Source organism: Diceros bicornis, chromosome 16 (assembly GCF_020826845.1).
Source record: "Diceros bicornis minor isolate mBicDic1 chromosome 16, mDicBic1.mat.cur, whole genome shotgun sequence".
NCBI lineage: Eukaryota > Metazoa > Chordata > Mammalia > Perissodactyla > Rhinocerotidae > Diceros > Diceros bicornis.
Genome location: NC_080755.1, coordinates 63244086 through 63258283, shown reverse-complemented (window position 1 = coordinate 63258283; position 14198 = coordinate 63244086). Strand labels below are relative to the sequence as shown.

Sequence of the window (14198 nt, the reverse complement as noted above, 5' to 3'; positions counted from 1 at the left end):
TTTCTCTAGAAAAATGAACAATTAGAGGTCTTGAAGCTGGAACAATCCCAGACTATTCTCAATTTAAACAGATAGGAAGGCCAGCTCCCTCGCTGAAGGCTGGCATGGGATTGAGTCTAATAAACTGATTTAGAAAAGCATATCTGTGAAATGAGAAATTGCTTCATGGTCAGGTACCTGAGGCCAGTGCCTGCAGGACCCCAGATAAAGGTCTGGTTGATCTAGACCACAGGGAAGTGGCCATAAAAGTGAAAATATGCCCCAGAATTAACATCTGCTTTCAGTTCTAAGATGTACAGATTAGCAGGACACAGTAAATTAGGCCTTGGGAAAATATGATTTATTATCGTCATTCCCAGCTCAGATTAATAATCAACTTGTGGCCATACCTTGGTGTCAAACAGAAATTTCTTAACCTGGCTGGTATTCTGGTATTCTTCTAGGTCCAGATCAATGGCTTCATACATTTCTTTTTCCTCTTCTGTAAGAGGAGCCACGTGGTCATAGATTCCAGGGATCAGAATATGACCTGATGAGTCTACAAGGCTACCTACAGGATACACACAAGAAACAAAGCCAGGCGGAGTTACCAGTGTGCTGACACCAGTATCAATGACCATAGGAGACTCTCTTGGGGTTGTAGCAGGCCTTGTGATGGGCCTTGGTCCCCATGGTTGAGCCACTGGAGCAACTCACATCCCAGAGGTGATGGTCAGTGGAAGTATCTGGTCACCAGCTAGACTCAGCATGAGTTGGACCCACTTGAACGTCCACCTTGTCAATGGAGGGATAAAAACACATGGGTCTGTAGTAAATTACACTGAGTGTGATTTACCTGCATTACATTCAAGTTCTCAACTCTACCTTTATATCATAAACCAGGTTTGGTTTTTTAGTTTTCTCTTATCCTGAGTTAAAAACGAATACATGTTCATTATAAAAAAATTTTAGGGGATGGCCCAGTGGCACAAGTAGTTAAGTGCATGTGCTCCGCTGCAGCAGCCCAGGGTTCACTGATTCAGATCCCGGGTGCGCACCGACGCACCACTTGGCAAGCTATGCTGTGGCAGTGTCCCATGTAAAGTGAAGGAAGATTGGCATGGATGTTAGCCCAGGGCCAGTCTTCTTCAGCAAAAAAAGAGGAGGATTGGCAGATGTTAGCACAGGGCTGATCTTCTTCAGGAAAAGAAAAAAAAGAGTGACGTCAGCATCCTGGCGGAGTGAGCTTCTCCCATTGAACTCTCCCCCTCTAAGACACAACAAAAAGGACATTTATATTCCAACAGAAGCTATTCACACGACACAGGGGACGTCTGAGGCACCCAGGCAGCCGTACACCTGAGGATGGAGGTGCTGGAATCTCCAGAGTAAGTGGAAGGAGCTGCCTCAGCTTGGCCTGTGCTCAGGCTCCAGCCGACTTGGCGCCAGCAACTTCAGCCCAGCACACTCCAGTTCCAGCTTCTTTGGCCCAGTGGCACTCCAGCTTGTCCTTCTTCGGCCCAGTGCACTCCAGTTCCAGCTTCTTTGGCCCAGTGGCACTCCAGCTTGTCCTTCTTCGGCCCAGTGCACTCCAGTTCCAGCTTCTTTGGCCCAGCGGCACTTCAGCTGCAGCTGATTCAACCCACCCACACCTGAGCCCCAGCTGCTTCGGCCTAGCTGTGCTCCAGCTCTGGCTGTTTCCACGCTTCCCCCCAGCAACCTCCACTCAGCCATGCCTCAGATCAGCCAGGGGCCAACAAGAGTGCTCATGGATTGAGGCGGGCGAGAATACACAGCCCCTGACCCCACCCAGTGGCAGCAAGAGGAAACTGTGACCATATATTTTCACTATGAGGAAAGGTAAGCCAACTCCAACAGGCACCATGCAAAAACATATTAAATCTCCAGACCAAAAGGAAAATGACACGCACCCAGAAGTCAACCCAGAAAGCACAGAAATGTATAACCTTAACGACAGAGAATTCAAAATAGCCATCATAAAAAAGCTTAATGAAATACAAGAAAACACAGACAGACAATTCAGTGAAATTGGGACTTTCTTCACAAAAGAGATTGAAACTATTAAAAAAAAAACAATCAGAACTCTTAGAGATGAAAAACACAATAGAGGAGATAAAGACAAATCTGGAAGCCTTAAGCACCAGAGCCGACAATGTGGAGGAAAGAATTAGCAATATTGAGGACAGCAATGCAGAAATGCTCCAGATGGAGGAGGAAAGAGAACTAAGACTAAAAAGAAATGAAGAAACTCTCCGAGAAATATCTGACTAAATTAGGAAATCCAACATAAGGATTATAGGTATTCCAGAGGGAGAAGAGAGGGAAAAAGGAGCAGAGAACTTGTTCAAAGAAATAATATCTGAGAACTTCCCAAACCTGGGGATGGAGCTGGAAATACCAGTGAATGAAATAAATAGATCTCCTAAATATATCAACACGAAAAGACTCTCTCCAAGGCATATAGTAGTAAAGCTGGCAAAAGTCAATGACAAAGAAAAAATATTAAGGGCAGCTAGACAAAAAAAAATAACATACAAAGGATTTCCTATCAGGCTCTCAGCCGATTTCTCGACAGAAACTTTACAGGCTAGGAAAGAGTGGAACAATATAGTCAAAATTCTAAAGGACAAAAACTTTCAGCCAAGAATACTCTATCCAGCAAAAATATCCTTCAGATATGATGGAGAAATAATAACTATCCCAGATAAACAAAACTAAGGGAGTTCATGGCCACAAGACCCCCACTACAAGAAGTGCTCAAGAAGGCCCTCATGCATGAGAAAAAAAAGAGAAAGGGGGTTCAAAGTTTTGAACGAGGAGGAAAATAGGTCTACAAAACCAGAAAAATTGCAGTCCTCTATCAAAATAGATTAGCAAACACTTCAATATAAAACCAAAGATCAAGAGGAGGTAAGCACCAAGCATAAATATAACCTCATCATGTCAAACACGAACTCACAACACAAGAAGGAATAAGATGTGACAACAATAACTTAGAAGGGGAAGAGGAAAGGGATCAAATTGACTTAGTCTAAGGGAATATGAGGCCATCAAAAAATGGACTATCACATCCAAGAGATTTTTTATACAAACCTCATGGTACCACCAACCAAATAATCAGACCACAATCACAAATGATAAAGAAAGAGAAAACTAAGAGAACCCCCATATAGAACTACCAAACTGCATTGGTAGTCCAAAACACATGGAAGGAGAAACAAATGAAGTGCAAAAGAACCGGAAAAACAGTGATAAAATAACAACAAGCCCCCATATATCAATAATTACCCTAAATGTAAATGGACCGAACTCTCCAATCAAAAGACACAGAGTGGTGGGATGGATTAAAAAACAAGACCCAACAATATGCTGCCTCCAGGAAACACATCTCATCTCTAAAGACAAACACAGGCTCAGAGTGAAAGGATGGAAGACAATACTCCAAGCTAATGGCAAACAAAAGAAAGCAGGTGTTGCCATACTTAAATAAGACAAAGTTGACTTCAAGATAAAACAGGTAATGAGAGACAAAGAGAGACAATATATAATGATAAAAGGGACACTCCACCAAGAAGACATATCACTTTTAAATATATATGCACCCAATATAGGAGCACCGAGGTACATAAAGCAACTATTAACAAACCTAAAAGGAGATATTAACAAGAACACAATAATAGTAGGGGATCTTAACACCCCACTCTCATCAACGGACAGATCATCCAGACAGAAAATAAATAAGGGAATAATGGACCTAAATTAAAAACTAGATGAGATGGACTTAATAGACATATACAGAGCACTCCCTCCAAACACAGCAGATTACACATTCTTCTCAAGTGCATGGAACATTCTCAAGAATAGACCATATGTTGGGAAACAAGACATGCTTATATAAATTTAAGAAGATTGAAACCATAACAAGCATCTTTTCAGACCATAATGCCATGAAGTTAGAAATCAACTACAAGAGAAAAATTGGGAAAGTAACAAAGCTGTGGAGACTCAACAACATGCTACTAAACCACCAATGGATCACTGATGAAATTAAAAGAGAAATCAAAGCATGTCTGGAGACAAATGAAAATGAAAATACATCGTACCAACTCATATGGGATGCAGCAAAAGCGGTCCTGAGAGGGAAACTCATAGCAATACAGGCCCACCTTAACAAACAAGAAAAAGCCCAAATAAGCAACCTCAAACTACACCTAACAGAATTAGAAAAAAAAGAACAAACAAAGCCTAAAGTCAGCAGAAGGAGTGAAATAAAAATCAGAGCAGAAATAAATGAAATTGCAATTAAAGAAACAGTAGAAAGGATCAATGAAACAAAGAGCTGGTTCTTTGAGAAGATAAACAGAATTGACAAACCCTTAGCCAGGCTCACCAAGAAAAAAAGAGAGAAGGCTCAAATAAATAAAATTAGAAATGAAAAAGGAGAAATTACAACAGATACCACAGAAATACAAAAGATCATAAGGGAATATTATGAAAAAGTGTATGCCAACAAATTGGATAATCTAGAAGAAATGGATAAATTCCTAGACTCATACAACCTCCCAAAACTGAATCAAGAAGAAATAGAGCATCTGAATAGACCAATCACAAGTAAAGAGATTGAAACAGTAATCAAAAACCTCCCAAAAAATAAAAGTCCAGGACCAGATGGCTTCTCTGGAGAATTTTACCAAACATTCAAAGAAAACTTAATACCTATCCTTCTCAAACTATTCCAAAAAATAGAGGAAGATGTAACACTTCCCAACACATTCTACAAGACCAACATCACCCTGATACCAAAGCCAGGCAAAGACAATACTAAGAAGGAAAACTACAGACCAATATCCCTGATGAACATGCAAAAATCCTCAACAAAATATTGGCAAATTGAATACAGCAATACATTAAAAAGATCATACACCATGATCAAGTGGGATTTATACCAGGGACACAGGGATGGTTCAACATCTGCAAATCAATCAATGTGATACACCACATTAACAAAACGAGGAATAAAAACCATATGATCATCTCAATAGATGCAGAGAAGGCTTTTGACAAGATCCAACATCCATTTATGATAAAAACTCTCAACAAAATGAGTATAGAAGGAAAGTACCTTAACATAATAAAGGCCATATATGACAAACCCTCAGCCAACATCATACTCAATGGGGAAAAACTGAAAGCCATCCCTCTGAAAACAGGGACAAGACAAGGCTGCCCCCTCTGACCACTCTTATTCAACACAGTACTGGAGGTTCTGGCCAGAGCAATTAGGAAAGAAAAAGGAATAAAAGGAATCCAAATAGGCAACGAAGAAGTGAAACTCTCGCTGTTTGCAGATGACATGATCTTATATATAGAAAACTCTAAAGAATCTATTGGAAAACTATTAGAAACAATCAACAACTACAGCCAAGTGGCAGGGTACAAAATCAACTTACAGAAATCAGTTGCATTTCTATATACCAACAACGGACTAACAGAAAGAGAACTCAAGGAGACAATCCCATTTACAATTGCAACAAAAAGAATAAAATATCTAGGAGTAAATTTAACCAAGAAAGTGAAAGACCTATACAATGAAAACTATAAGACATTATTGAGCAAAATCAATGATGACATAAAGAAATGGAAAAATATTCCAAGCACTTGGATTGGAAGAATAAACATAGTTAAAATGTCCATACTACCTAAAGCAATCTACAGATTCAATGCAATCCCAATCGGAATCCCAAGGACATTCTTCACAGAAATAGAACAAAGAATACTAACATTTATATGGGGCAACAAAAGACCCCATATAGCTAAAGCAATCCTGAAAAAGAAGACCAAGGCTGGAGGCATCACAATCCCTGACTTCAAAACATACTACAAAGCAATAGTAATTAAAACAGCATGATACTGGTACAAAAACAGACACACAGATCAATGGAACGGAATTGAAAGTCCAGAAATAAAACCTCATATCTAGGGGCAGCTAATCTTTGACAAAGGAGCTCAGGACATACAGTGGAGAGAGGAAAGTCTCTTCAATAAATGGAGCTGGGAAAACTGGACAGCCACTTGCAAACGAATGAAAGTAGACCACCTTCTTTCACCATACACAAAAATTAACTCAAAATGGATCAAAGACCTGAAGGTGAGACCTGAAACTATAAAACTCCTGGAGGAAAATACAGGTAGTACACTACTCGCCATCAGCCATAAAGGGATCAGGGCCGGCCCAGTGGCGCAAGCGGTTAAGTGCGCGTGCTCTGCTGCGGCAGCCCGGGGTTCGCCAGTTCGGATCCTGGGTGCGCACCACCGCACCGCTTGCCAGCCATGCTGTGGTGGCGTCCCATATAAAGTAGAGGAAGATGGGCATGGATGTTATCCCAGGGCCAGTCTTCCCCAGCAAAAAGAGGAGTATTGGCAGATGTTAGCTCAGGGCCGATCTTCCTCACACACAAAAAAAATTAATTAAAAAAAAAAAGCCATAAAGGGATCTTCTTGAATTCCATGTCTACTCAGACAAGGGAAACAAAAGAAAAAATAAACAAGTGGGACTTCATCAGATTAAAGAGCTTCTACGAGCAAATGAAACCAGGATCAAAATGAATAGGGAAGCCACCAGCTGGGAAAAAATATTTGCAAACCATATATCTGACAAGAGATTAATCTCCATAATATATAAAGAACTCACACAACTGAATAACAAAAAAAACAAACAACCCAATCAAAAAATGGGCAGAGGAAATAGACACTTCTCCAAAGAAGATATACAGGTGGCCAATAGGCACATGAAAAGATCCTCAACATCACTAGTCATCAGGGAAATGCAAATCAAAACCACACTAAGATATCACCTTACACCCGTTAGAATGGCTATAATCACCAAGACAAAAAGCAACAAATGCTGGAGAGGCTGTGGAGAAATGGGAACCCTAATCCACTGCTGGTGGGAATGCAAACTGATGCAGCCTCTATGGAAAACAGTATGGACATTCCCCAAAAAATTAAAAATAGAAATACCTTATGATCCAGCTATCCCACTACTGGGTATCTACCCAACGAACCTGAAATCAACAATCCAAAGAGGCTTATGCACCCCTATGTTCATTGCAGCATTATTCACTATAGCCAAGACATGGAAGCAACCCAAGTGTCCCTCACTGATGAATGGATAAAGAAGATGTGATATATATATATATATATATATATATACACACACACACCATAAAGAAAGACAAAATCGTCCCATTTGCAACAACATGGATGGACCTGGAGGGTATTATGTTAAGTGAAATAAGACAGAAAGAGAAAGACAAACGGCATGATTTCACTCATATGTGGAAGATAAACCAACACACACACAGATAGAACTGTTTGGTGGTTACCAGGGGCTAGGGGGCTGGGGGGTGGGCACAAGGGGTGGAGGGATGCACTTATATGGTGACTGATAAACAATAATGTACAACAAAAATGTCACAATAAAACAAAAAAGAATTGGAAAAAAAAAATACTAGCCACCTGTGGAAGAAATAGCTTGCTGCCTTCACAGTAACAAGTCTTCCCTGGTACCTTGTTGAGGAGGATGGCAGCTGAGATGTAGGTGAGGGTTGTTGCGGGGGCTTATGAGAAAGCCCTCCTTTGCTCCTCTTCCTCTTCCTCCTGCCTCCTCCCTGGATCAGATACATGATGGCTGGTGCTTCAGCAGGCATCGTGGGTCATGATAGAACTGTGAAGACACAGACTTTGGGCTAAGCGTGGCAGAGCATAAGCTAGAAAGAGCCTGGGACCTTGTAACGTGGAGCTCTCATACAGCCTCGGGCTGCTTACCTCCAGGTGCCTCTTACATGGGAAAAAGATAAAGCTCTCTCTTGTTTACAACACACACACACACAAAAAGAATGTCTGGTAGAGCTTCCCTTGGAAGACTATCTAAAAGATGTCTCAACAAGTGTGGGGACAGACATATCCAACATTTCAACCAACTACATGGAAAAAAAGTCTTTTTAATGAAATCTGGCATTATTTGTGATTTTCAAAAATCAGATTGCCTTATAAGTTTAATGTTTGGGCCTCAGAGTCTTTGTTTTTTAAAGATCACTGATTATTATGGTCTAGGTATCCTACCGGCCTCAGAGGAAAAGAGAAGTACTTTCAAAATGTCAATCAGAATGAAAAGCAAAAATGGTTCAAAAGTGCATAATACCAATGTTTATAAAAGGCCTTGTAAATTTGTGATTTTATTTTTAATTTTGGTTTGAAATAAAATTAAAATTTACGGAAAAAAATTTTTAAGTATATATGTTTATGTGTATACATACATACCTGAGAAACTGAAAATCATCATTCCTTCTCAACTTCTCTCCCCCTACACAGACCATAATAATATAGTAAATACTCATCTTTAAACAAAAGCATAATAACCTTAAGGTCTAGTCTATGAGAAACACGTCATGACCACAAAAGCCTCCATAGTGAGTAAGAAGATACACAAGTCTGTTCTTTATGGAAGAGTTTTGGGATCAATAGGAATGGAGGAAAATCACAAATGAATATCTATAAAAGAAGCAGATGTCGAGATTTAGTAAACACTGCTCACCGTCTTGAGAAAGTACTTATCAAAGATACAATGCAACCAGCAAGTAGACTAATAGAAATGACAGGAAAATGTCTCTAGGGCAGCCAACTTAATCCTCAATCCATCTGGGTACTTTTATTCAAGTAAAGACACTTCGTAAATATATGCTCCATATTCTTAATGTGACAATGTCTTTCTTGACAATGTCAGAAAATTACTGTGAAGCACTGTATTTTCAAATATTTCTGTTAAAGACAACAATTACAAAGCACAGAGATGAAGTTTCTATGAGAACAGAGGCATTACACCTAGTTATTGGACACCTGCTGTGTTCCAGGCACCAGATGAATGAATATATAAGAGGGCACTGTCTCTGACCACAAAAGGCTAAGTAACAAGTGTGACCCCACATGAGTGGACCACCAGGTGGCTGGCTCTGTGTAGACACAATTAAAGCCAAGGTAAACACCCTACCAAAATCTACAGTAGTAGGGATGGCAGGAGTGCAATACGTAATGGGCTTCCCAAGACTTTGAGAATGATCATAGACAGCAAAGCCCTGACGTTTGAGGTTGTGAATGCAGCAAAATGTGAAGGGAAGGCTTCACCTTTCTCATTTTCAACCACATCCTCCTTGAGTCCTCTCTCCTGGTCCTCCTAAGAGTTTTCCCAGACTTGTATAACTGCACTTCGGGGACAGTACCGCAGATTGCTGTGCAGGTATCAGCCTCCCTGCAGGTCCTGAGTTGTGGAATTCCCCTCATTTAGCCCAATAAAGCATACTGTACATTGAATAAATGATACAAACCCATTAGTAAAATTCAAGTCAGAAAAATAAGTTGAGCACTGAGTGATTGGGACTGTCGTTGATTCACAGTCCACCCACCATCTAGCACGCTCACCAAAATCAAAACCAAACATCAACCTACCACCGATAATACAATCACGAAGTCTTCCCTTTAGTGTATGTCCCTGAACTTCTGCTGACATTCTTTTCTGCAAGGACAGAGCTGCAGAGATGAATAACAGACAGACTCTGCTCATAATCCAGCCAGAAGATGCAGGGTAAAGAAATAACTGCGGGTCCACGTGCAAAGAACTCTAAAGAGGAGCACACCATCAGGAGCACAGAGAGCAGACGGTGAACCAGCCAGGGAGGGAGCGTCGGGAAAGCCGACCGCGTTACTCGGGCCTCAGAGGTTGAGTAGGACGCAACGGCACAGTCTCAGTGGTGAGAAGAGAGAGGCGTGTCTGAGATGTCAAGGTTAACAAGAAAGACCTGAAATACTCTAGCAGCCAGGATGCTCAATGTCCATCTAATTGGAATGAGCTGTGACATTTTCCCTGTCATTTTAGCTGGTGTTGCCAGACATTACCATAGTGTGTGTGTTTGTGTGGCAGGGTGGGGGTGGGGATGTGGTGCAGTGTTGGGGGGATTCAGATGTCATTAGCAAATCAAGCTGTGATTTGAGCAGCATGGGCTGTTTACACAGCACTGCACGTCTCCAGCAGAACTGCCCGGCCCAGTCCTCGGCGTAGTTTGAAATCACGGATCCTATTTTCTCAGGATGCAAGGCAGCCTTCCCAGCTGCTGGCTTGGGATGTGCCGGCGGACACACATCCTGACAGAATAGAAGGTGATGTCCTCCTTTTCCTTCCCTTTTCATTCACTGGCAGAGAGGTCTAATTAGAGAGAGGTCTGATTAGAGAGAGCTCTGGGGGTCTGCTCGGTACTCTCTGCCCCAATGGAATCTCCATCCAGGGGTGGGGATGGGAAAACGCCAATGTGTGTGCCATGCAGATAATTCTGCTTCACGTATCCTATTTTGGTGTTTCTTTGCCTAGTGCTTCAATATTGAGTGTATTTTCATGAAAACAGGACGCTTAAGAGTCCATCTCCCCTTTCTCATTTTCCACTTGAAATCATGATCCTCTGAATGTGAGGTAGTTTCTGCAGCCACAGGTGCCTCAGCCAGGAGCCCAGGCTTGGGACATGCCTGGGAGGAGAGGGGGCCGCCTTTGAGAACTGCCCATAGGAAACGGAATACTCCATCCCCAGGAGTCTTCTTGGAATTTCAACATTTTAATAATGTTGAATATTTGGTATTTATAAAAACGCCCTGGGCCCAGTGATTTTTTCTGCTTTGTGGCTTTTAGGAGAGTGCAGGGAGTGGGAAATGTCTGCAAAGAGGAAAGCACAGAGGGGAGAGCTCTCCGTGTAAACACGAGGACTCCACTTCCCACCTCCCGCTTCCCCAGCACACTGCACTGAAGTCTCCTTGAAGCCAAGGAACTTACTGATTTCCCTTTGTATCCCCTAACGGAGATTCCCATGCCTTTTACATAGTTGGCACTCAGTAAACGTTTGAGACCTACTAGTAATCATGATGGTTATCAGGATCATACAGATGAGGAACTTGAAGGACAGAGAGGTTAAGAGACTTGTGCGCGGTCACACAGCAGCGGGGCGGCTGCCATCTGGATTTCCATTTCCTGACTGATGTGTAGGGCACCTGCCAGCCCACAGGAGGAGGACAGGATAGAACCAGCTCTCCCACGACATGACATCCTAATCTGCAGTGGCCTGAGGTGGGGTGTGAAAGTCAAGACGCTATGTGGATTTCTCTTCAAGAGCTCAGAGGGACAGCAAGCAAAATTCCTCCTTATCCTCCGAGCAATACTGAAACTCAACCTCTGTCCTTATGTATTTGTACAAACCATATGAAAACCATATAGAGGGCCAATCCAGAATCACTTTGTTATGGATTGATTATTTGATTTGTTTCAAAAATTAAAGAAAGTGAAACCATGCGATGTTCGTTACGTTCATGATCCTGATCTGATTTTCCCAGCAGAGTAATATGCATTTGTGGGGCTAAATGGAATTCTATGCCTGGGTGAAACCATACAGTCTAAAAGGATGTAATGCAGCAGTCATGCCTGGGGGAAATCGAAATGCACCATAAAGATTTGATGATGCCATTCCTAGGGAAGAGAAAATTAGTTCTGGTAAAATAGAGAATTAACATTTTTTCCCCCAAAAATATTAAGTTGCATGCTATCTGAATTCTTCTGGATACAATTTAAAGGACTTTAAAGGAAAAGGGCTTGTTGTGTTCTGTCTGAAATTGTCAAGCATGGGAAATATAGTCCAAGAGTTATGTTTTAGGAAAACTAGAAGACTATAGAAGAATAGAAAGATGATAGATGAATAGCTAGAATGGGTAGATGATAGGTAGATACATGATAGGTAGGTGGGTAGATAGATGAGAGATCAATAGATAGAATAGTAGATGATAGACAGATAATAGATAAAATATATGATAGAATAGATGATAGAGGATAGGTAGATGATTGATGATAGATAGAACATAGACAGATAACAGGTAGAGAGATGACAGATAGATAGATAGACAGATTTCATTATTTAATTTGGGGAAAGAAGGAGCAGGAAGCTCTACATCTAAAGATGATGCTGAAGATGCTGAGGAGATCTCCCACCAGGTCGGCCACACGGGCTGTCCTAGACTGCCAAGTCCCTGCCACGGCCAAGGGGATGCAGGCGGATGGGGCTGAGGTTAGAGCTGTGTCAACACGAAAAAAGAGGAGACTTTTACTGATTGATCCCATAGAGGGCGAGCTTATCGGCAGTTTGCCCAAAAGGGGCACATTGTAAAATTTGCATAAAAGTGCCTTTTGTACCAGATGAGACAGACCCAGGTGTTGTGGAGTCTGAAGCTTATGTAACCTGAGAACCTCCTTTTTAAAAAGAACAACAAATTATGAATATAAAAGTGCAATGTCCCTGACAGGACTGTAGAAGGGCCTCCTGCAGGGAAGGCTTCCGAACATGAAGCTTCCTTCAATTCCCAGGATGTTGGGCAGTCCTGACATAGGCAAGAGCTATAGGATGAATCAGAGTGGGCAATTGGCTCTCTGGAAACACACACTCACACACACACATACAACTTCTGCTTGTATACACCAGGCACTCTACAGTAGGTCAGAAGTAGGGGGCAATGAGCAAACTCATTGGAGTCTCTGTGCCACTTGGGGCCACAGCAACCTGGAAAAACGAAGCCAAGTGGCCCTGATATGTTTGGTACCATCTCTGGATGCTTCTGCAGAAGGGTCTCTATGCTATTGTCCTTAGTGTGGCCAGATGTGTCAAAAGACCCACTAAAAGAAAAGGGGGTGAGTCGAGGAAGAGTTTCAGTCCACGAAAAGAAACAACGTGGACTTAATAAGCCTAAGGAACATTTAGCCAAAAGGGGGAAAGCTAAGAATATGGTTTTTCCTCTACTCTGCCCTTATTCAGAGCTGGCTTGGAAACCAAGGGAGGAGAGGCACACTGAGTCAAACAGAACTGTATTTTATAGACTCCTTGATGCTTAAAAAGTGAAATGAGATAAGACATTACCGAGAAGAGCAACCAAATCAGCCATTGGTTCATTAAGGATACCACCAAAGGTTCCTGAATGAAAATCTTGATCTCTGCATTTCACCTGTAAGACAGGTAAAAGAGAAGACAAGTACTTACCTCGTGGTTGCTTTAGCAATAGCTTTCATTTGGTGTCCCTCAGGACTCAGGTGGGTAACTTGACGTCGTCACTTCTCGTATTTGTCACACGACTTGGAGCGTCTCGCCACCCATGTCTTCAGTTCCCACTGAATCTCCTGAAACTGACTTCAGCCCCCAACTATTCCGCTAACATGGTCCTTTCCAAGATCACCAGCCCTCCTTGGCCAGATTATTCATGTTTATAGAGTCATCTTCCTCTTGGTTTTGTCCCATCTATTGCTCAACCTTCCTTCCAGAACAATTCTTCTCCCATGGTTTCTGAGAAACTTTCTTCTCTTTATTCGTTTCTTGCCTGCAGGACAGTTCTATTTATGTCTCCTCTAATAACTTCTTTTCTGTCTCCCACCCCTACAGCTTAGTCCTTGGATCATTCTCTACACACAGAGCTTCAAGAACTCATGTGTCTTCATTTACTACCGCCATACGCTCAAATGTTCATCTCTGTAGGTCTGACCTTCTACCTACCCACTAGACCTAAAATTTTGATTGCTTTTGGTGTATGACACTTAGGTGTGCTCCCAGTTTCTGAAATTCAGTAGGTCTAGAAGTGAACTCCACATCTTCTCCTACAATTACTTCCTGCCAGCTTGCCCATTTCCAAAACAAGGACAGACCCCTAAATCTGTAAATCTGTTCCGTAAATCTATCACCTTAAAATTATGTTTGATTTCTCCTGGGCACACCATATCCAATCCATTGCCAATTTCTAATGAGTTATTTTTGAACTGGCTCTTTGGCTCATTCCCTTTTGTCTTTCCTGCGCTGCTCCAATCCATCTTTAAAGTACTGCCAGGTGAATCTGCCATTTAGTCACTTCATTTTATCAGACAGTAATACTAACAAAGCACTTTGCAATTTGCAGAACCCCACCTCCAAAATCTTAAGCCCTTATCCCACTTCCTGGTGGTAACTTCTCTCCTCCTGGCTGCCTTAGCACTATCCTGCACTCTGCCTGCTGTTGGCCTCAGCAAGACGTCCAGTCCCTTGATCCCTTCAAGATTTCCCCACCTGTCGTCCTCCTGTCTTTCTTTTTTCTTCCAT

At 41.9% G+C, this 14198-nt stretch overlaps 1 protein-coding gene across 1 annotated transcript in view; it reads right to left on the bottom strand.

Annotated features, from left to right (window-relative positions):
* The window catches only part of CNDP1 (carnosine dipeptidase 1), a 28913-nt gene that overhangs the window by 4859 nt on the left and 9856 nt on the right, over nucleotides 1-14198 (bottom strand). Inside the window, exons 6-7 of the mRNA XM_058557307.1 lie at nucleotides 12996-13080; nucleotides 390-550 (exon numbers count right to left, since the gene is read on the bottom strand). Coding sequence (XP_058413290.1) covers nucleotides 390-550; nucleotides 12996-13080 — 246 coding nt within the window. The remainder of the gene's footprint in view (nucleotides 1-389; nucleotides 551-12995; nucleotides 13081-14198) is intronic.